This window comes from Leucoraja erinacea, chromosome 8 (assembly GCF_028641065.1).
Source record: "Leucoraja erinacea ecotype New England chromosome 8, Leri_hhj_1, whole genome shotgun sequence".
In the NCBI taxonomy this organism is placed as follows: Eukaryota; Metazoa; Chordata; class Chondrichthyes; order Rajiformes; family Rajidae; genus Leucoraja; species Leucoraja erinaceus.
In genome coordinates this window covers 44,367,170-44,391,668 of record NC_073384.1, presented here as the reverse complement: position 1 = coordinate 44,391,668, position 24,499 = coordinate 44,367,170, and the positions used below count along the sequence as shown (strand labels likewise).

The following is a 24,499-nucleotide window of genomic DNA, read 5'->3' as shown; positions in this document are numbered from 1 at the left end:
TACCCCCTTCTATCCCTCTATCCCCCACCCCTCACCTCCCCTATCCCCCCCCCCCCCACTATCCCTTTTGACCTCCCCCACTGCCCTCCTTGGCCCATCCTGTCTGACCTGCCACTCGGCCCGTACCCACCTTGCCCACCCGCCTGCCTGCCTGCTGCCGCCGCCGGGGTGGGGGGGGGGGGGTGGAGTCGGTGTTCGTCATGGTGGGCACCATGGGTTTCGATGAGCTGGTGGAGAAGATCTCCTCCGAGAAGACCCTGAGGGTGAGTTACCGCAATGGCGGCTGTGGAGAAGACAGATCCGGGGGGAAGGGTAGACAGGGCCGCCATTGCCACAGAGGGTGGGCGGGGGAGAGGGTGAGTGATAAGGGAGAGAGAGACTGGACCAGGGCCTCCGTTAGGCCACCACTGGGCCTCCACTGAAACCCCCCCGCGGCCACCGCCGGTGGCGGGGGAGACGATAGACTGTGAGGAGGGGAGAGAGGCGGGACAGGCCACCGATGGTGGGGCAGGAGGGGTGTCATTGTGCAGGCATTGACTGACAGGAGAAGAGACCAAATCTGCATGGCGCTGACTGAAGGAATATGCGCTTGCGCGGTTTTTAAGATTTTTAAACCTCGATAACTTTTACAATATACCACCGATTGGAAATAAACTTGTTGCACTCGCAGCACAGGAGAACGGTGAGTAACCTGCCGAAAAATCATAGCGCTATCGCATACCGTCTTTGAGTAAATAGAAAAACCCCACAAACCAGAAGAGCACAAGATCAGAGTTTTAATTATGTACTAGACTAAGTGGGACCCATTGGGTTCCAGTCACACGGGAGGCCTGGTCCCCCAAAGCAACCCATTCCCCAACGCAATATTCCACCACTCACCCGTCCCCCAAAGCAACCCGTTCCCACAACGCAATATTCCACCACTCACCTAACAGGTGCGGCTCATTTCCCGTCATCCCCCAGCACGCCCTCCCCCTCCTCTTCATGTGTGGGAGGGGAGGAGGCGGAGGGGGGGGGAGGGAAGAAGGTTGGGGTGTGTGCCAAGGAGGGTGTTGGGTGGGAGGGGAGGAGGGGTGTGTGTGGATGGAGAGGTGTAGGAGGGGGGATAGAGGGTGAAATGGGGTGTGGGGGAGGTGGGTGTATGGAGGGGGTGTGGGATGGGACGGAGGTGTGTATGTGGGCAGGAAGGGTATGAGAGAGGGGGAGGAGGGGATGTGGAAGGGGGGGTCTGGGCGGGGGGGGTGTGTGTGTGTGTGGGGGGGTGTATATGGGTGGGGGGGTATTGCAGGTGGAGGGGTTGTGGGGAGGGGGGGGGGTTCTGGGGATGGGTGTGTGTGGGGGGGGGGGAAGTATGTGTGGACGGGGGAAGTTGGGGCAGAGGTGTGTGTGGGCGGGGTGAGTGAGCTCAGAGAAAAGACGGGGAAGAGCCATGGGGGAGAGGGGTGCATTACGGAAGAGGGGGGAGGAGCCAGCGAGGGGGACCAGAGGGGTAGTGGCCAGAATTGGCCATGATCTGGGGACTCACAGCGGGTACTGGATGCTGATCGTTCTCCTTCGCTGGGCTGGGCTGAGTCGAGTCTCCGACACGGGGCTGCTGCTTAGGGCGGGGCTGCCGCTTGGGGCTGGGCTGCTTCGGGACCCTCTGAAAGTCCGGTTGTCAACCTCCGCCGGCCACCCTCAGCTTCAGTAAAGATGTGATGGCGCAGGAAGGAGCCAACCATCCCGGGGAGTGACAGGAGAAGAGACTAATCCGTGCTGCACCGACTAGCAGGAGAAGAGATCGATCTGTGCACGCGCGGTTTTTAAGATTTTTAAACCTCGCTAACTTTTACGACATTCAACCGGTCGGAACTAAACTTGGTGCATTCACAGCATAGGAGAACGGTGAGTGAACTGGCGAAAAATTGTAGCACTATCGCAAACCGTTTTTGCGCAAATAGAAAGACTACCAAACTGGAAGATAACAAGATCAGAATTTTAGAGATAGATGGATAGATTGATTGATTGATTTATAAACATTTCTAATGATAGATATATCGAATGGTAGAGCAGACTTGATGAGCCAAAATGGCTTAATTCTGCTCTTATATCGTATGATCTTATGAACAGGCGAGTTTTTGCACTTACACTTTCTTAGTGCAACAACTCTAATTTGTTGCTAGAATTGTGGACATTATTAACATGATTCATGCTATGTGACAAAATTGTTCAGTGACATGTAAATTGTGGTATGCTGCAAATAAGCAGATCAGCTTTTGTTGTCATCATTCCTTAGGTAACATAAACGCTGCCATTTCTGTAAATATGACCTGTGATTATCTCTGGTAACTTATATTAATCACACGTGGTACTAATGTTGGCAACAATCCCTGCAAATTGTTATAATCATAAAATATGGAATTGCCACCAATGATTTCCACCACTTGTATTTAAAATATTTAAATATTATCAAATAATTGGTTAATAATGCAATTAATTGTTAGTTTTTGAAAGTGAATCAGTAGTTGACATTGTGAATGTCAAACATTTTCACAGCTGATTCAGCCTGGAACAGGGGATGAAGCAAAGAATGCAAACGTTCTCAACACTACAGCAGTTGCCTACAACTTCTCCACTTCCTATTGACCAACTCTTTATTATCAGCATTATCTGGTCACAAATGATTAATATATGATCTAACCAACTTTCTGAGCAATTGTTATAGATCCAATGAAATCAGAGAGCACAAAATTATTAGCTAAATCACCTTGTGCTTATACAGTAGGTCTTTCATGTCTTCCATATGCCTTTCTCTGTCTTGGTTCAAGGCTGGTGGATGGCTGCTCACTTTCAGTAGGCTACAGCTGACCCAGAAAAGCTACAAGGTGCAGTGGCATGAAAGTTAAGCTACTGGATAAGTATTCGGAGGCTTGGACTGTTGATGGAAATATAAGACTTTGAATCCCAGCAATGCAGTGCAGTTGATTTTTAAATGAGCCTGGCACAGTTCAAGGAGTGTAGGAAAGAACTGCAGATGTTGGTTTAAATCGAAGGTAGACACAAAATACTGGAACAACTCTGCGGGTCAGGCAGCATTTTCAGATCTCGATCCAAAATGTCATCCATTCCTTATCTCCAGGGGTGCTGCCTGACCTGCCGAGTTGCTCCAGCATTTTGTGTTCACAGTTCAAGGAGTAGTCAGGAATAGATAATGAATGGCACAAAGTGCTGGAGTAACTCAGAGGGTCAGGAAGCATCTCTGGAGACATGAATAGGTGACGTTTCAGTTTGGGACCCTACCTCAGACTGATTTATTTTGTTGCCTTTATTATCCCATTTAGAAATTAAAGAACTTCTCTGGTTCAAGGTGGCCCAACTTTTAATTGTACCAACAGTGTTGTTAATCTTGTCTAACATGGTGACCAACTATAGCAATGGTATTGGCCTCTTGGCAAGCATGGGCTCATGCCTGCTGTCATCAGACTCCTATTTCAAGAACCACTGCAATTTTCTTAAACAGTACTTCCAGTATTCTGCCATTGGGAAAGATGCGCTATGACCACAATTTGCCGCATTGCGCTAATGGTAATTCCTCCTGTCTGCCGGCCAAGGTTTCCATTTGGACAGCAGGCAGGTGGAAGATAAACCTATGAATTGTACTCGGTTCCTTCATTCATAGTTAGTAGGATCTATATGTCCCTAGCCCTTACACATTCATAGTCTGTCTTTGGTGTTCTCTGCACCCTCTCAAACCTCGTATAAACGTCGGAGCTGAAGAGTTCATCATTTGTAAGTAGGGAACAACTGCAGCAGTTAATGCATCAGAATTAAACATATTAAAAAAACATTGAGGAATTGAACTGGAAAGGCAAACTATTTGCATTACTTGCAAGCTGATGTTTGTTGATTAGATCAAACAAAGTGCAAGTAATTGTTCTCCAGTTAACAGGATGATTTTTCATCTCTCCCTTGCAATTGTTTTTAATATATATCATTATATTTGAATAAATTAAGATCCTACTGTAACATGTTTGCGATTCCAATTGAACGCTTCCATTACAAATGCACTTGAAGCCACCATAAGTATTTTCACATAGTGCAGTTCCATGACAGACTGCTTCTCCACTGACACATTCATTTAAGTCTGTAAAATATATAAAAAACAAAATTATGTTAAGCAAGTAATTATGGTGGACGTTAAAAGTGGCACAGTAACACAACTGGTAGAGCTGCTGCATCATAGCGCCAGAGACCGAGGTTTGATTCTGACCTCGGGTGCTGCCCATTCTCCCTGTGTCTGCATAGGTTTTCCCCTCACATCCGAAAGACGGTGGGTTTGTTGGTTAATTGGCTGATGTAAATTGCCCTAAGTGTGTAGTGAGTGGATGGGAAAATGGGATCTCTAATCAAATATATAAGGATCTTTTGGTACTATTTCAAGAAGAATAGAGAGTTATCCCATTGTTCTTACCAACATTTCATTCTCGGGTAACGTCATCTGAAGTGCAGATTCACTAGCAAAATAGCTTTTTTTTGTAAGATTTGATAAGATTCTGTTGTCCTGTTCATCATGTTTAAAAGACCATGTATCTTTAGAAGATAAGAGTCCTTTTTTAATTCTTATCACGTGTACATTTTCGATGGGCAAAGAGAAAACAGTCTTTAAGGATGTTGAGATCAGGATAACTCATCTTAGGAGATAGGAGAAATGAATTGGTACTTTGCTATCTCATTGGACCAGGACAGTTTAATTAAAAGGATTTAGTTGCCTTGGGGACAGGAAATCCACATGTCTATAAGACTAAAGGATGAAGGCCGCAGATGGAGGAAGGATCCAGGGAATTATAGGCCAGTGAGCCTCACAGTAGTAGCAGAGAAGCTATTGGAGAGGATTCTTTGGGATACGATTTACTCCCAATTGGAATGGTTTTGCAAATGGTGAGTAAGATTGATAGAGGAGGTAAAGAAAAAAAACTAGCATTGTAACCTTCTCTGATGAACTGATTCTGCACTGGACCACTTGAACAATAAAAACATATATGTCAGGCTATAGTTCAAAGACTACAGCTCGGCGTTCAACACCATCATCCTCTCCAAGCTGGTTACCACGCTCACAGAACTGGGTCTCTGCGCATCCCTCTGCAGCTGGATCCTCAACTTCCTCATCTACAGACCACAATCTGTACGAATTAGCAGCAACACTTCCTCCTTGATAACCATCAGCACAGGAGCACCCCAAGGCTCAGCCCCCTGCTCTACTCACTCTGTACCTACGACTGTGTAGTCATCTTCAAGTTTGCTGATGACATTGTTGGACGAATTACAGATGATGATGACTCGGAGTATAGGAGGGAGTTCAAATGGTGTCAGAACAACAATGTTGCTCTCAATGTCAGTAAGACTAAGGAACGGATGGTGGACTTTGGAAGAGGAAGGACAAGGATCCACCAACATGTCTTCATCGACAGGATGGTGGTGGAGACAATCAAAAGCTTCAAATTCCTGGGCATGCATATCTCTGAAGATCTGTCCTGGACCCAGCACATTGATGCAATCGTAAAGAAAGCGTCTCTACTTCCTTAGAAAATTGAGGATTCAAGATATAAGAGAGTTTATTGTCATGTGTCCCAGATAGGACAATGAAATTCTTGCTTTGCTTCAGCACAATAGATTATAGTAGGCATGAATACAGAACAGTGTGTCCATATACCATTATATAAATATATACACACACATGAATAAATACATTTGGTATGTCAATGAACTTCTACAGGGGTATAGTACAAATTATATTGACTGGTTACATCACAGCCTAGTTCGGCAACTCGAATGCCCAGGAATGAAGAAGACTGCAAAAAGTGGTCAACACTGCCCAGTCCATCACGGGTACTGACCTCCCCTCCAAAGGGATCTACAAGAGTTGCTTCCTCAAAAAGGCACCAGCCTCATCAGAGACCCACACCATCCTGGTCACACTCCCATTTCACTCCTGCCATGGGGCAGGAGATACAGGAGACACACACACACTGTGTATATGTATATACATACATATGATCTGGAGGGAGAATTGATGCAAAGAACAGTAAGTGTTCTATATCCTCATCCTTGTACAGTTTAGCGACTTACTGATTATACTGTATGTGGATAAAAGAGAGCGGAGAAAAAAACAAGCTGTTGTAGCAAATCAGCGGGTCAGGCAGTATTTGTGGAGGAAAATGGACAGATGACATTTCAGGTTGAGACACCATCTGAACTGAAAGCATTCAGAAGAGATTGTACTCAGAGGTGAGGGGCAGGGTGGGGAAAGAGTTAGCAAGTGGTAAGTGGATCCTGGTATGAAGGGGCTGATTAGCAGACGGAGTCTGATAGGAGGGAAAAGTAGAGATAGCAACAGAGGCTGGGTGGTGATAAGTGGAGGGGGCAGCAGATTATGGAATTAACCGAGGTGTGATGGGCAGATGGGAACAAAGGGAGGGGGTGGGGAGGAGTGTGCGGAAGATGGGCAGATGGGGTGGGGAGGGACAGGAAGGAAATGTGGGGAGAAAGTGACTTGCTTGAAGATCCTTTATCAAATAGAAATACTTTATTGCACTTATTTGAATAGAATTAAAGAAACAATGTATTGCTTTAATAAAAACGCTTAATAAAGTACCTTCTACTGAAATAGGTGATGGTTGAACTTCATAGTGTTCCGCAACTTGAATCAAAAAGTCCCGAACAAACCAATGAGGTGTGTCACTGGAAACATTCACGTGGTATTGGGCGGAAGGGCCTCCAGCTGGGAACGACTTCAAACTTAGATTGTAGAATTTATTTTCAAATCCAAGGCTTAGAATATTATCCAGCTGTAAAAACCAAAAAACAGTGTTGATGAAATTTAAACAATGGCAATTTTTACATAATTAACAATCTTACTTTTTAAAATCTCTTATAGAATCAATATGGCACTGCCAGTGGTAAATGCAAAAAGGATTGAATTCTGGCAAGTTTTTATTTTCCATTATCATTGACACTGCCTTTATAAAAAATAATACATTTACATCTGTGATTATGAGCATACTATATAATGCTTCCCGATTCTTGATGCATCATATCTTTACAAAGACTCATTTCATTTCCACAAGTGTATGAAGTAGAGTTTAAGTTTCTTTAGTTTAAAGATACAGCATGGAAACAGATCACCCGTTCACACCAGTTCCGTTTTCAATTTTTGCATCCATTCCCTACACACTAGGGGCAATATACAGAGGCCAATTAACCTACAAGTCTTTGGGACGTGGGAGGAAACCGGAGTACCTGGAGGAAACCCCCGTGTTTACAGGGAGAATGTGCAAACTCCACACAGACAGTTCCTGAGTTCAGGATCGAACCCGGATCACTGGCGCTATGAGACAGCTGCTATACCAGCTGTGCCACTGTGTCACCTCTAGATGTTTGCCAGAAATGCCTAGATCTTGCAAATGAATAAGAAAATAAACTACATGTAGATACTTGGAAATATGGCTATTAAATTTGCAAATGACAGCACAAATTGTGGCAATTTGATCTGATGCAAGTTGCACTTCAAATTTGTGTGTGCAGAATTCAACCAGCAGCAATCATGCTGTTTGCCATGGAAGCACATAATCATAAAGTGTGATTTCAGGATTAGGTTAATACGCTGACACAAATGTACAGTTTCTAAACCTTCTAAGGTCAGGCACTGCAATGGTGGCAAATAAGAAGATTCAGATGACACAAAAGGCAAATACAGAGCTGTACGAATTAGCACAATTATCAATGACAAACAGTTAAGAGGAAGAGTTTGCCATTTGATGGGACAGAATGAGAGAGCAGTTCATTGGAGTTTGAGGACAACAGCAGGACCATTACAAAAACCCACAGCTAAGCTGTAAGGCATATGGAATAAGACCATTTCTATCATACCAAGCACAAATAATACTGCTGTAGAAAATGATACTGCACAGGTTTTGGAGAAAACAAAGTATTCGTAAAACTACAAATAATAACAGCCATTAAATGGCCTGAATCATGTGCATGTATATTAGGATGCACGACCAACGTTTCAGCGGCCTCTGCACCGTCTATCATATTTTTTTTTGGTCCCTTTGAGTGTATAGTTTGTAGTGGTTTTTAATTGTTTTTAACTGTGTATGTGTGGGAGGCGGGGGTGGGGTGGGGGAATCTTTAAAATCTCTTCCCTATACGGATGACCCGACCTTTTCCCTGTCGGGTCTCCGTTGTCGTTGGGGCCTAGCACCATGGAGCGGCCTCCAACCGGAACGACCTGGGGGCTCCAGTCGTGGAGCCTGCGGACTCACCATCGTGGGGCTGGCCGGCTTCGGAGGGTGGAGAGCTGTGGTGGCACGTGGCTGCGACCCAACTTCGTGGCTTCGGAGGCTCCGGCTGCGGGCTAGTGGACGGTGGCATCGGGAGCTCATGGGTCGCTGGTGGGAGACTGCTTTTTGGAGCTCCGCAACGGCAACTTCTCCTGCCCGAATTTGCGGGGTTGAAAATGACCCGGAGCGGGGCGGCTTAAATGGCCGTGGGACTTGCCAGCACTCGCCGGGGGCTCCAACATCGGGAGAAGAATGGAAAACAGGGGAGAGACAAGACTTTGCCTTCAATCACAGTGAGGAGGAGATTCACTGTGATGGATGTTTGTGTGAACTGTGTTAGTGTGTGTCTTGGTTCTTTTCTTGTTGTATGACTGCAGAAACCAAATTTCATTTGAACTTCATTTGAGGTTCAAATGACAATAAATGGTATTGTATTGTATGTTGAATTGGATGCATTGAGAGAACACAGTAAGTGATGTGGAAGCCTTGACAGTAAGTGGTATCAATCTCTCTGCCCCTACAACCATTCCCCTACTTCCACTACTTCCTCTATCACCTTGCCCCTTATTTCCTCATCTTCATTAAATTACTATGATTCAAACCATTCAACAGATGGCAGTAGATTGTGAACAGGATTGGAAAACCCGACTGATTTTTTATGTCCCAGCTCAATTGTACAACACCCAATGATAATCTTCCTGCCATGATAATTTGGCATGGCCTTTTGTGATTCTCATGACTCAGTGCCACACGCTGATGTTGTGCACTGTTCCCTTTAAGTCATTGGGCAAATTTGTACCACACTGCAGTCTGAGGAAGTGTCCCGACCTGGAACGTCACTAATCCATGTCCTCCAGAGATGCTGCTTTACCCACTGAGTTACTCCGGCACTGTATTTTTTTTTAAATTTAAGAACTGTCAGGAAGATAGAATTCCTTAACAGTTTCATTTTATATGATTACAAAGATATGATCATATTGAATGGCGGTGCAAGCTCGAAGGGCTGAATGGCCTACTCCTGCACCTATTTTCTACGTTTCTATATGCAATCCTTTTTGCTCAGATAATATAAAAACTTCAAATCACGCACATTTTATTGCTCTATCCCACCTTATTTTAAGGAATAATATTGCATATTTTGCTAATGGATATGTAATTCTGTCACAAGATTGTTTTTGATGCACTAAAGGATTACTACACGTTACATTTTATTTGAAAATGGGGAATGTTAATTAAATTTCAAAAATAAAATAACAAAATACACATCTCACCTTTTCAGCATATTTCTTGGCATGGTCCTTAAATGAAGCACTGTTAATATTCAAGAGCTTTTCAGACTTCTTTAATTTTTTCCAAGTAAGCATGCAGTTGAATATGTTCCAACCTAATAAAATTATAATTGCAGAATAAGGATATGATTGAATTAGGACATTATCTCTTTTTATGATATTTGCCAAGCTGTTGTTTAAATTGAAGTATTTCCTTAAACGCAAGCTCCAAATAGGGAATAACAACCATTAGTTTATAGAATCGGCTTTGAATATCTGCTCTTTGGCATTTCCTCACCAGCAAAGGATTTACTCTTCAAGTACGTTAAACCTAGAGCAACCAAGTGTTGCTGTGTTGTGATGAATGGGATGCCCTAGCTGTCAGTTGCCATACAAAGCTTTTGTGTACACCAACTACAAAAACAATACCAACTCATCCACCAGCAACAGTGCCTCTCTGGCAGAACAGCTCAACCACTTCTTTGGCCTCCATTGGAGAAGAGAGACGGTCATGCCCACTACTCCAGCTCCAACACCCAACAGCCAGACAAACATCATACAGACTGCTGATGCCACACACACGCACATGTGTGTTAACATACGGAAGGCAACCGGTCCGCGCGGAGTCCCAGGACAGGTTCTCAGAGACTGTGCTATTGAGTTAACTGACGTATTTACAAAAAATTTCAATAAATCCCTGGCACAATGCATGGTCCCCACATGTCTAAAAACATCGGAAATAGTGCCAGTTCCGAAGCAGACAGCCATAACCTGCCTCAACGATTACAGGCCGGTTGCACTAACACCAAAAATCATGAAGTGCCTGGAGAGATTGGTCCTTAAGCACATCAAGGCCACTCTCCCATCAACCCTGGATCCAACCCTGGATCATGAGTACAGAGCAAACAGATCAACAGATGAGGCCATTGCCACTGCTCTCCATACTGTACTGCTTCACCTAGAACAACGGGGAACATACGCACAAATGCTATTTGTGGATTACAGGTCTGCATTCAACACAATCATACCCAGTAGACTGGTCTCCAAGTTGTCCGACCTAGACTGTGAACAGAACATATGCCTTTGGATTAAGGACTTCCTGACGGACCAGCCACAGTCAGTCAGGATGGGTCCCCACCACTCCCCCATTCTGACACTCAGCACAAGAGCTCCACAAGGCTGCGTACTGAGCCCCCCCCTCTACTCTCTCCATGGACACGTCCCCCCCATGTTTTGAGAGGACACATCCGCCCCATGTTTTGTATTCCAAATTTTAAAAACTCAGTGAAAATAAAAACTTATAAAAAACTCCGCTTTCCGCGAGACAGTGGGGGTGGGACTGATGATCGAGGGCGCGGATTGGACTAGAGACGTCGGTCAGCAGGCAGTGGGGGGGGGAACCATGATGATTCAGCACGATGATTGGAGGAGGGAGGAGTCGGTCAGAGGCGGAAGTAGGAGGGTGGGACTGAGGATAGAGCGTGGTGATTGGAGGAGGGAGATTCTGGTGGAGCAAAGATCATATAGCGGTGCTTGAATCGGCCCATTCGTGGGGCTTTTCATCGCCCAGCAGCTTAAAATCGGCCGCGGGATCTTCCCCCGCCTCGCGGTCAAATTGCTGCGTCAAGGCGATCGAGGCGATCGAAGCTACCGATGTTGAAGCCCCCACGGGGTGTTGAAAGGCCCCACAAACGGGCCAATTGAAGCCCCACGATTTGGGGCGGATGAAGCTGCTGTTGCTGGAGTTCAAAGTCGGTCACCAACCAGGTCAGCTCCCGATGTTGCCGTCCACAGGGCCCATGGCCGAAGCCTCGCGTGTGTGTGTGCGCGCGCGCGGCCGCCAAGAAACTGTGTCCCCCCATGTTTTGATAGAGACTTCTGTGCCTGACCCTCTCTCTATACCTATGACTGTATACCGACCCACGCACACCATCATTACATTTGCAGACGACACGACAGTGGCGGGGCTGATCACTGAGGGCGATGAGTCAGCTTACAGGGAGGAGGTACAGAGGTTAATAGGCTGGTGCTCAATACCAAGAAAACAAAAGAGACCTACAGCTCTTGTTGTCTGCGAAAGGCATCACGCATCCTAAAGGACTCATCTCATCCCACACATCACTTGTTTGCCCTTCTGCCCTTAGGAAAGCGTCACAGGTGCATCAAATCACACACCACAAGGTTAACAAACAGTTTCTACCCCAAGGCTATCACAACCCCCATAGCCAATATTTTGTACTGCTATAACACTATACTGTGGAATATTGCACATTCTGACAACGTTTTTCTTGCCGTTTTTGCTGTCATTGTTGTTATTATTTATCTAATACGTTGGAGCTTTGCTCGGGCAGCGTGCCTGAAATTTTGTTGTATATATTTACAATGACAATAAAGTATATTATTATTATTATTATTATTATTACTACTACTACTATGTAGCTACTGGCAACCCCAGAATTGTGCTGGATTCATTAAGCCAAACAATTAGGAAGTTAGTTAAAACTAAAAATATACCAATTAATAATAAAGTGGATCACAAAAGAAAAAAATATATAATGATCATACCTGGTGGATTTAATGTTTCATCTGCAAAAAGAATCAAAATAAATATATTATGAGATAGTCTTCATGGCATGTCCACAATATTTCCCTACAATATATAAAATATAATTTTCAGTTCCAGAACTCTGACCAAATTGTCTGAAAGCAAAAATTGAGTTTGGATTCTGGAAATATATCTACAATTCAATCTGATTAAAAGTAGAAATTCCAAATACTCCAAAATGTTTCATTTTTTATTGTAATTTTTCTCTGAAGTACAATAATAGTCAATGTTCTTCTTTATGACAATTCCAAATTATCTTAAGTTCATCACAGGAAATATCAGGACGTAAATACAAATGGAAAATTATTATCTAGTATCAATTTAGTTTTAGGCCCTATGGAGAAATCTATACTGTATTACTAAAACTCTCCTCTTGACCACTTTCGGTCTGCGTTGTAATTAAATTTGGCCAAAAAAGCTACCCTATGTCACTAGGATTACTCGCCACCTTACCGTTCTCCAAGCCACCAAGTTTTGTTCCGATCGATGGAAGATTTCAAAAGTTATGAAGGTTTAAAAAATCGTGAGATCAGCAGATTGGTCTTCTCGCCTATCAGTCACCATGAAGGTAACGCCCCTTCCGGTACCCGCTATTAATCTTTGCTGTTAATCACCAGGCGGGGCGATGAGGATAAATCCCCAGAGGCGTGGCTGACCCCACAAGCCTTGTGCCCGGTTTGAGTCCCCATTGCATCCCCCAATCCCTTCCCCTCTGGCCCCCCTCGCTGGCTCCTGCCCCCTTCCCCTGTAATACCGCACTCTCCCCAAGGCTCTTCCTCTGTTTTTTTTCTCCGAGCTCTCTCTCCCCCCTGCCCACACACCCCTCCCCCCCCCCCCCCAACCCCTCCACCCCCCTCCTCCCCCCACAACCTCCCCTCCCACAGCCCCCGTTCCCCCACAACACCCCCTCACCCCCACAACTTCCCCTCACCCCCCACAAACCCCCTCCTCCCATAGGCTTCTGCTTCAAAGTCCTCGTCTGAATCATGTATGATATAAACTGTGATACTTCACTCTCCGACAAATAGAACAATTTCATCCTTGCAACTTGCCCTGGCTGGAGGTCACTAATGTCAAATATCTCACCTGATTCAATGCCCCCCTCCCCTCACTCAATCTGTCTCCAAAATAACACAAAATATATGAACTGGTTGCTGAGGTCTTAAATGAAGTGATGTGTGCCTTCATTATCACTATCTTATTACTGTTTTTTAACCTCATTGCAAAGGCGCACACCCTGAATGTCTGAAATAGAAATAGCATAGTTGTAAGGTTTGGTTCTGGGAGGCGTTTGGCTTGGAAAGTTAATCTGACGGTTGTAAACCTGAAGAGAGGGTGGGATAAGGAGGAAGTCCGATGTGGGAATAAAAGTATCTGAGAATGCGAATATACCTAATAGCTTCATCTCCGCTCATGCCAGTCATCTTATCAATGATTATAAACTCTCTCTCCTGTGTTCCATCTTGTAAGCCACCACTAGCAGAATTTCTAGAGCTTATTTTATGTGTTGCATTCCTTACATTTCCACACACCATCTTCACTTCCAAAAGGTCTGCCAGTGCACTTTGTAACTACTGTGTACTTCTTTTTTTACTGCATTTTGCAAGATACAACTTTGTATCCCCCATTAATATGTTCAGCCTGCAGTGCATAGAGAAAACATGACAATAAGCAGACCTCACAAATTTATTAGTTACATGGAGCGAGTATTATAATATACAGCTCGCAAACAATTACCATATTGCCTTAAGTCCCTGTCCCACCGTACGAGGTAATTCACGAGTTCTCCTGAGTTTTCCTCTGATTCGAACTCGGAGAATGTCCTTAGTGGGTCCGTAGGAGATCGTGGATGTCTCGAAGTGGCTCGTAATGCTAATGGTAGGTACTCAGGACATCCGGTAACTCGTGACGTTTTTTCATCTCAACGAAAAATGGCCACGAGTAAAAAAACTTGTGATGAAAAAAATTGTTACTTTTTATACCTATCGTCAGCATTACGAGCCGCTACGAGACATCCACGAACTCCTACGGAACCGCTACGGACATTCTCCGAGTTCGAATCAGGGGAAAACTCGGGAGAACTCGTGAATTACCTCATACAGTGGGACAGGGGCTTTAGTCACACTTCACAGACAGCACATTGGAGCTGCAGGCCCGTTTCTAGGGCACCATCAGTTTAGCAACACATTACCCCATCCTCCACCTCTATAGCCAGGTAGATGCTTGTCCTTATCAAATTACATTGAGTTAGGTTTGAAAATGATTTTATTGTTAGTTCTTGTAATTTAATAGTCAACTACAGCAGTAATTGGCAAGCTAAAATAATGGCATGCATTTTTAAAAGCTATTTGATACTGTTCATTTTATGAGCAAACAACACTCTCCTTATCTTTGGTTGACTCTGTACCAATTTAAGTGACTTGCCATAACAGAAAAAACAACACTTCTGGGCTTGTCCCACTTAAGCGATTTTTCAGCGGATTGCCGGCGACTGTCAAGTTGCTGGCAGTCGCCTGAAAAACCAGCAATTGGAATGGTGACTGTCGGAGTGGAACACATACACAAACACATTGCTTCCTTCACCAGCCCGTTATGCAGGCGGTGGACAGGGCAAGCGGGGGGAGCGCTGTCTAAAAAATTCACACGGTGCAAAGCCAAGGAAAAACAGACAACAGACACACACCGCGATGAACAGGAAGGTTGGCTCTGTAAAACGACGGCTAAAGCACAGTGTACAGTAAGTCCTTTAAAAGGAAAGCGGGGGGGGGGGTGGGCGAGAGAGAGGGGAGAAGGGGAGAGAAGGAGTGGAGACAACTTTTAAGAAGCCAGAAATACATGGCTGTGAAGCTCGGTGGACATTTAACATTACCAGTCGGTTACCCTTGGTTCTGAAAACAACTGCTTACCTTTTTTTTCCCAATGAGCCAATGAAATTCACCGGTCAGCACCGGCTACAACCTACAAGAACCTCCAACCTCCTGGCAACCCATTAGGGCCTCCTGGTGACCACCTACAGCTCGTGAATTCTCGCTACTCCCCATGGTGGCTTCATTTTAGTTGCCGCTAATTTTCCAACATGTTTGAAAAATTCACGGCGACCATATTGAGGCCGCAATTAGTTCCCAGAATGCAGGAACTCCTCATGACCATGAAGGCGACTCCCCGGCAACCACCCGCAAACATGTGGCAACCATGTGGCAACTGCATAGTCTCCTGCAGTCACCTAAAAAGTCACCTAAGTGGGACCAGCCCATAAATCCAACAGACAACAACAATTCCATGTGTTATTTTCAAATACACCTGTACAATAAATTGCTTCATGCAGGTTCCTCTAATGAACTTTTTCTGACTATTACTCAATTCAACGTATTGTGGGGGTAACAAATATAAGTGAGAACTACCTACAATTTATCATAATAAATTGAATCAGGTCCCTTAGCTTCCTTAATAATCTTGATTTGGGAGGAGTTGATGATTTCAGTATACAAATGTCTAAATCAATCAACTCATCATATAAATCTACCTGAGTTATATGAAAAGTATGATAGCATTTTTCTGAAGAAGGGTTCCAACCCGAAACATCACCCATACCTTCTCTCCAGAGATGCTGCCTGGCCCACTGAGTTACTCCAGTATTTTGTGTCTGCTTAAAAGTATGATAGCCTTGTTCCAGACGAGTAGTTTTCAGTGTCCCTTTACCTCCCCCCTCGACTGCATTCAAGGACCCAAGCAGTCGTTCCAGGTGCGACAGAGGTTCACCTGCACCTCCTCTAACCTCATCTATTGCATCCGCTGCTCTAGATGTCAGCTGATCTACATCGGAGAGACCAAGCGGAGGCTGGGCGATTGCTTCATCTGCATCCTGCGGGCATGAACATTGAATTCTCCCAATGTTGTTAGCCCTTGCTGTCTCCTCCACTTCCTCAGCCCTCGGGCTGTCTACTCCCATCCCTCAGCCCTCGGGCTCCTCCTCCTCCTTTTTCCTTTCTTCTCCCCGCCACACCCCATCAGTCTGAAGAAGGGTTTCGGCCCGAAACGTTGCCTATGTCCTTCGTTCCACAGATGCTGCTGCACCCGCTGTGTTTCTCCAGCATTTTTGTGTACCTTTGATTTTCCAGCATCTGCAGTTCCTTCTTAAACAAATAGTTTTCAGTGTAGGAGGGTGGTGGAATCTGGGGGGGGGGAATTAGTGGGAATGAGGGGAGAATCAATTACAGGGCTAGTGCTTAAATTTTTATATATTCTCACATTTTGGCCCTCCACGCCACACTCAGCTTCACTTAAGATTTCATCCTATATTTCTCAAGTTATTCACGATTAAAGTTTTTTAAAAAAGCCAAAAACCACTTCTCACAGAGAGCCTTTTTCCACCAGCTTCCAGATATGATGTCACAATGCCACTTACAATGCATCAATCACAATGGCCTCTCAAGCTGCTGAGTCCCACAATGACATCACAATGGGACGTTGCCAACGGTACCCCCTCCCCCATCCCCGCTTTTGGGGATGGGACCCAATGGGTCCCACTTGGTCTAGTAATAGCATAAAAATGACATGCTTTGGGAAAATTGGACAATCTTTGGTCCACTGTAAACTGAAAGGCCCATCTCCAGAGCTTTCTATTCACCCAATGTTGGGTCTTGTGGACTGTGGCTTCTATTTATGTGTTTATATCCAATGTTTGCATATATGCACCCATGATCAGGTCTACTAATCAACCTAATGGAGTCCATGGTTGAAAAATCTTCGTCTAAAGTTTAGTTTAGTTTAGAGATGCAGTGCAGAAACAGGCCCTTTGGCCCACCATGTCCACACCAACCAGCGATCCCCACACATTAACACAAGCCTGCACACACTTGGAACAATTTACACTTATACCAAGTATACAAACCCAAGCCAATTAACCTGCAAACCTGTGCGTCTTTGGAGTGTGGGAGGAAAATGAAGTTCTCGGAGAAATCCCACGCGGTCAAGGGAGGAACGTACAAACTCCATACAGACAGCACCCGTAGTCGGTATCGAACCCAGGTCACCGGTGCTGCAAGTGCTGTAAGGCAGCAACTCTACCGCTGTGCCACCATGCTGCCCCTATACACTAGAGAGTTTTCTAGGTATGCCCATAACTACTTAAAAATCCCTGTGAATATGAGATTCAAGCTTCTGCCAGTTACTGAATGTTAGATTATCTGATACTCATGAAAACATTTAATTCTCTCCTTAATTGTCTGCTCTACATAATAATTCCTTTTTTGATATCAAACAGAAATCATTTTTTAAAAATCTGAAATCAAAGGCTGTGAACAGGTATCACGCCATTTTCAACATAACGCACAGTGAATTATTCTGTTAATCATTTACTAATAATGTAATATATCGACCCAAGTTTACTTTGAAACCAATTGATTAGTTCAAAATTATTACTGTCAGATTTTCTGGGGGGAGGTTTCATAATTTATCGGCTCAAAATCTATGAGCAAATCAAAAAAGTTAACAAGCAGATCAACCAAGAAATAATAATTTATTTTGATAAAATGAAACAGTGGACATGCTGTATGCAGATTCCCAAAGGTCACTTGATGATGCACCATATCAAAGCTCTCTGCAAAAAATAAAAGCTCATGATGCAGGAGCGAGCACAATGATATGGATACAAGAATGGCTAGCTAACAGGAATTATAGTGTGGGCATAAACACGTTGTTTTAACTCGTGTGCGGATGTTGGGCCGACGGATGAGAAGCTGAAGCAAAGAAGTGGAAGCCAAATAACCAAATGGAAACAAACCCAAAACACCAAATAACCAAATGGAAACTAAGCCGAAAAGCCAACTAACCGAAAGGGTGGGACGCCTAAAAGCCAACTAACCGAAAGGCTGCGTTGCCTAAAAGCAAACTCACCGAATGGCAGCTGTGCCGATACGCCACCTACCCAAAAGGCGGCGCCGCCTGTAAGTCAATGGACAAATGCTGCTCAACAGGAAAGTCAAATAACGGACATGACGTTGCCGGGGGGCGGGACTTGTCAGTGATTGGTCCAGACCCCCGTGCATCACATCACTGTATAGGGATGAACATTGTCCCACACCTCCGCTCCACCCGACCCACAGCCGGTCATTTTCCCACACAATCCATAGGTGACTGGGCAATCTGAACCAAAACCCAATGTTGTAAATGGCTGAAGGTGCGCATCGTTCGGTACAGCGCCCACTCTCCCACGGTCACCCTCCGCCTCATCTCCCCCATGCGGCCACACTGTGACGGGCTGTGGAGCAGAGGTGTGGGACAGGCTGGTCCCTCCACCCACCCAAAGTCACTGACCGGCATCGGACCCCAATCCCCACACTAGGGTGATTTCCCCCCCCCCCCCGGACCCCCGGACACTGGCACCCACACCGGAGATTCACCTCCACCCCAGCCGTGGGGACAGATGGCCTCGGGACTTAGTAAAATCGCTTTTAAAACATGCGAGGGTAAACATTCCCTGGCGGGCTGAAGAGAGGAGAGGAGAGAGAGAGAGAGGAGGAGAGGAGAGAGGGAGAGGGGGAGAGAGGGAGGGGAGAGAGGGAGAGAGAGAGAGAGGGAGAGAGAGAGACGGAGAGAGGGAGGGGGAGAGAGGGAAGGAGGGAGAGAGGGAAGGGGGAAGGAGAGGGAAGGGGGAGAGAGAAGGGGGAGAGGGGAAGGGGGAGAGAGAGGGGGAGAGAGGGAAGGGGGAGAGAGGGAAGGGGGAGGGAGAGAGAGGGAGAGAGAGGGAAGGAGAAGAGGGGAGAGAAAGAGAAGGGGAGGGAGGGAGAGAACAGTTATTTGGCGTTTCGGCTTTGTTTCCATTCGGTTATTTGGCTTCCATTTCTTTGCTTCGGCTTCTCGTTCGTCGGTGCCACGTCCGGGTACTGTTTTAACTAGTTGGAATGATATAAGGAGTGGTGTGCCACATGGTTAAATCATGAAGCCATAAATTTTTACCATGTATAAAAATGACTTACTTCAAGGCATCAAGGATATGGTTGCGAAATTTGGCACAAAGAGAGATAGGAAAGTAATTTGTGAAGAGGACTAAGTAAGCTATAAATGAATATAGGTAGATACCAGACCAAGTGCAGACCCGTTGGGTCTGTTCTCCCAACGTGCGGTTGTGGGGGGGGGGGAGGCGGCACGCAGCGGCTCACGCTAATTACCCCCTTGATATTGTATTAATATTATTAATTTGCTCCTTTTACCCCACAACCATCCTATCAACTGACGCATAGACCCCAACTTGCAGTCACATCTAGAGAGGGGGGAGGGGGGCGGGCGGGGGTAGAGAGTGAGGGCAGAGAGGGAAGGGGCAGAGACAGAGAGAGAGAGAGAGAGACAGAGGAGAGAGAGAGACAGAGAGACAGAGAGAGGGGCAAGAGGGATAGGGGGTGGACAGAGAGGATAAGAGGGAGGGTGGGTGAGGGGGGGAAAGGTGGGGGGAGGAGGGGAGGAGGAGAGGAGGAGGGTGAGAGAGGGGGAGAGAGAGGAGGTGCTGAGAGGGGGGTGAGGTGGGGAGCAGGGAGGGGGAGGGAGGGGTGAGGGTGGAGGGAAGAAGGTAGGGGGTGTGGAAGGGAGGGGGTTTAGGGGAGGGAGGGGGGAGGGAGGGGGGGGGAGGGGGGGGGAGGGGAGGAGAGAGGAGGGGAGGGAGGGGGGGGTGGAGGAGAGAGGGGGCAGAGAGAGGGGGCAGAGAGAGGGGGCAGAGAGAGGGGGGGAGAGAGGGGGAGGGGGGAGGGGGAAAGAGGGAAGAGGGAGGGAAGAGAGGGGAGGGGGAGAGAGAGGGGGAGAGAGGGGGGGAGAGAGGGGGGGGAGAGAGAGGGGGGAAAGAGGGGGGGGAAAGAGGGGGAAAGAGGGGGGAAAGAGGGGGGAAAGAGGGGAGAGAGACGGTGTGCTGAGAGGGGAGGGGGAGGGGGGGAGGAGGAGGGAGGGTGGAGGGAAGGGGGTAGGGGTGTGTGGGAGGGGAGGGGGTTTAGGGGAGGAATGGTGGGGGGAGGGGAGGGGGGAGGAAAAAGAGGGGAGGGGAGGGGGAGGGGGGGGAGAGGGTGGGGGGGAGGAGAGGGGGGGGAGGGGAGGAGAGGGGGGGGAGGGGGAGGGGGGGAGGAGGGGGGGGGGGGGGAGAGGGGGGGGAGGGGGAGGGGGGGGGGGGGGAGAGGGGGGGAGGAGAGGGGGGGAGGAGAGGGGGGGAGGAGAGGGGGGAGAGAGGAGGGGGAAAGAGGGGGAAAGAGGGGGAGGAGGGGGAAAAGGGGGAGAGAGAGGGTGTGCTGAGAGGGGAGGGGGAGGGAGGGTGGGGAGGAGGGAGGGTGGAGGGAAGGGGGTAGGGGTGTGTGGAGGGGAGGGGGTTTAGGGGAGGAATGGTGGGGGAGGGGGGGGGGGAGGGAGGGGGGGAGAGAGGGGGGGGGAGGGAGGGGAGGGGGAGGGGGGGGAGGAGGGGGGGGAGAGGGGGGGGAGGGGGGGGGAGGGGGGGGGGGGGGGGGGGAGGAGGGGGGGGGGGGAGGGGGGGGGGGGGGGGGGGGGGGGGGGGGGGGGGGGGGGTGGGGGGGGGGAGGGGGGGGGGAGGGGGGGGGGAGGGGGGGGGGGGGGGGGAGGGGGGGGGGGGAGAGGGGGGGGGGGGGGGGAGGAGGGGGGGGGGAGGGGGGGGGGGAGGGGGGAGGAGAGGGGGGGGGGGGGGGAGGAGGGGTGAGGAGGGGAAGGGGGGGGGGAGAGGAGGGGGGGGGGGGGGGGGGGGAGGGGGGGGGGGAGATGGAGAGGGGGAGGAAAAGGGGAAGGAGAACCTAAAAAACATTTTAGAACCAAATAAGACACATTCTGCAAGCATTGTAGAACCAAAAGAGACACTTTTTGCAAACATTTTAGAACCAATAAAAACTTTTTGCAAACATTTTAGAACCAATAGACACATTCTGCAAACGTTTTAGAACCACTAAGGACACTTACATTTGAGTAGACATGTGTTCAATGTTATTCACAGCTCAGAGAAATGTGACCCTCTGCCTTCCTCCAGCTTGCAGACACTGAGTGAGGCACACCACTTCCTGGTTTTATAATCCCTCCCCCCTGCTGCCAGCAGGGGCAGCAGAGAGAATGGGGAATTTTGTAAAATCATTAATATCTCTGTCATTTTTCATCGACGGGAAAAATCCTCGGCACACATATGGCAGAGGGGGGCTCTGAGCAAGGTGGCCAAAAATGACGGCCGTAGGTGGCGGCGTTCTCTCGGAAATCGCAGCACAGATGGCCAAAACCGGTCAAGAACAGACTTTTAGTAATATAGTCAGTGGCAAATTTAATATTTAGCTTTAGTTTTAGATATACAGTATGGAAATAAGCCCTTTGGCCCATCGAGTCCACACTGATCATTGATCACCCATTCACACTAGTTCTATTTAATCCTAATTTCTCATCCACTCCCTACACTCTAGGGGTAATTTACAGAGATCAATTGGCCTACAAACCTGCATGTTTTTGGTATCTTGGAGGCAACTGAAGCACCCTGAGGAAACTCACATGGTCACAGGGAGAATGTGCAAACTCCACACAGACAGCACCCAAGGTCAGGATCGAGCCTGGGTCTTTGGCACTGCGAGGCAATAACTCTACCAGCTGCATCACTGTGCTGCTCTATAATGATGTGGGAAAATATGAAATTGTCCATTTTGGCAGTAAAGATGTAAATTCAAGCATGCATTCAAAATTATTATTATTTGCAGAGCTCTGAGATGCAGCAGGATTTGTGTCTCCCCATGCATGATTTACAAAAGGCAAGCATGTAGGCACAGCACGTAATTAAAGAAGCTCACAGACTGTTATTATTTACTGCTAGGGAAACAAAATAGACAAATTGGACTGGTGACACTATGTCCTCAAGGATTTTAGTAGCCTACTGCTGCTCCTAATTCAAGTAATTGTTACATCTAATCGATCCACTGAATGCTGGAATTGGATTAAGAATCCTAAATATTCCAGTTTTGTTTCTTAATTACAAGCACTATTATGCTGGTCAGGTATTGGGTATGAATGATAAAGTGAATGGTATTCTCCTACTATTTTTAAATATAAGTGAATACATATACAAAACTTACCTGCATAATGCTAAATGCTTCATGGAACAGACATGAGAACTTTGGGTGAACTGGGATAAATAACCTTTTCTTATTCTATGTTTTATTTCAGCATTCCCTCTGACACTTGCTTTTTAAAAATATTTTATTCTTAATCTATATGGAATGGTAGAATATATTCTATATTTCCAGGAACAGATACATCTATGTTTATAATTTGTCAAGAATAATGTTATTGAATATAATTTGGACTATTTGGTTTACATATCCTTATAAACGTATTTTAAGAGTTTTCAGCCAATATGTACAAATTGATATTTTTCTCATACAAACCACAAGTTACAGAGCCATCTTCGCTGCGATACCGGCAGGCACAATGAGCAGAACCAAAAGTGTTGATGCATTCATATTTTGCACTGGAACAGAAGGTCGCATTCTTACATTCATCAATATCTGTAAACAAAAAAATATTATTAAATGATATAATGACAATATAAAATGTAAACATCAAGCAAACATAAACCCAAATGACAGGAAAATTAAATCAATTCAATAAATCAAAATCTCATTAAACTCTCAAAATAAATATTACGGCTTACATTGAAAATGTGGTCAATGTATCAAAATAGGATCAGTTGTCAATTAACCTCAATGATGCTGTAAATCCAATTTTGAAAAGTACAGCACAGGGACAGGACCTTTGGGCCACAATGTCTGTGCCATTGATCTGAACCAATGTTCAAATTTATTGCCAATTAATATTGGAACAGGGTATACCAAAAAGAAGGTCTACAGATGACAGAGCCAAAAAGCCATCGGAAAATTAAATACAGATTTATTTCATGGGTTCTGTCACCTCACGACCCATCTTCAGCACCCCATCTTCTGCAACCTCAACCTTAATTAATCCAATGAAACCATTTAATGTTATAACTGGAAGAATTTGAATAATTTAAAAGCCTGGGTGCTGTGTTTACTTTTAGAGATTTTACTTTCACAGCAGAAATCTAGAGAGAGAGGTTCAATTAACAATCTCAAAGTATCAGTAACACTTATAATAAGCTGCTTTGGTTAAGCCTATTTTAATTGAAAAATATTTGTGTGGCACTATTCAGCTAAATGTATTTATAATGTTTGTAGGCATTGTATAAATGTGCATGTAGACATTAGGTGCAGGATTAGGCCATTCGGCCCTTCGAGCCAGCACCGCCATTCAATGTGATTATGGCTGATCATCCACAATCAGTACTGCCTTCTCCCCATATCCCCTGGCTCCACTATCAAGCTCTCTCTTGAAAGTATCCAAAGAACCGGCCTCCACCGCCCTCTCAGGCAGAGAATTCCACAGACTCAGTGTGAAAGACGCATCTTCTAGATGCGCTGGACGCATCCTCAGTGATGTGACCTAGGGCCATCGGGTGTTTCGGGTCTCACAACATCAGACACCCTCGCCCAGGCGACCCAGCCAGGGTTGATCAAGCCCCGACTTGCGTCCCAGCAGCAACTTCCCACGGATCAGCCCTCTTAATCCAAAGCCACCTAATGGCTTTCTCTGCTGCTTCGCTTGCGGATTGCATGGCCCTCTTCTTTGCCAGCTCCATAATGCCCAACTGGTTGAGGACTTTGCAGAGTGAGCGTCCTGCAAAGCCTCTACTGCCCAGCTCTATGGGCTCATAGTATGTCTTCCAGCCTCTGTCCTGGCACATCTTCACCAGTTCCTGGCACTTTGTGCGTTTCCTCTCCAATACGCTCTTCCCAGGGCACTGTCAGCTCCAGAATGATCAGCTGTTTTGTCACTTCGGAGGTGATGATCATGTCTGGGCGGAGTGATGTTGCTGTGATGTGCTGTGGAAATTTCAGCTGTTTGCCCAGATCAACATGCAGCTGCCAGTCAGTGGCTGTGTAGAGGAGGCCCGTCCTTGTTTTTGGTTGTGGTCGGGGCTTCTCTCCAGCTTTGACAAAAGTGATTGATTTCTTTGGGGCATGGTGGTGTTTGCTGTTACCGATGGCAGTGGCTATGCTCTCAGCAACCACCTTGAGCACCTTGTCATGGCGCCACCGATAGCGACTTTCCCCAAGGGACTTTGGGCAGCTGCTGAGGAGATGTTCTAATGATCCTCTTCCAGAGCAAAGTGGGCAGGAAGGTGTCTCGCTCTTGCCCCAGACGTGGAGGTTTGCTGGGCTTGGTAGGGCATCGGAGACATCTTGGACAAGGAACCGGACGCGCTGGAAGTCTGCCTGCAT

The 24,499-nt window shown here is 46.6% G+C and overlaps 1 protein-coding gene across 1 annotated transcript in view; it reads right to left on the bottom strand.

The window, feature by feature from the left end:
- The window catches only part of LOC129699638 (uncharacterized), a 30,044-nt gene extending 6,141 nt beyond the window's left edge, over positions 1–23,903 (bottom strand). Inside the window, exons 1-5 of the mRNA XM_055639609.1 lie at positions 22,589–23,903; positions 12,152–12,172; positions 9,590–9,702; positions 6,632–6,824; positions 4,001–4,123 (exon numbers count right to left, since the gene is read on the bottom strand). Coding sequence (XP_055495584.1) covers positions 4,001–4,123; positions 6,632–6,824; positions 9,590–9,702; positions 12,152–12,172; positions 22,589–22,763 — 625 coding nt within the window. The 5' untranslated portion in view covers positions 22,764–23,903. The remainder of the gene's footprint in view (positions 1–4,000; positions 4,124–6,631; positions 6,825–9,589; positions 9,703–12,151; positions 12,173–22,588) is intronic.
- Between the last annotated feature and the right edge of the window lie 596 nt (positions 23,904–24,499).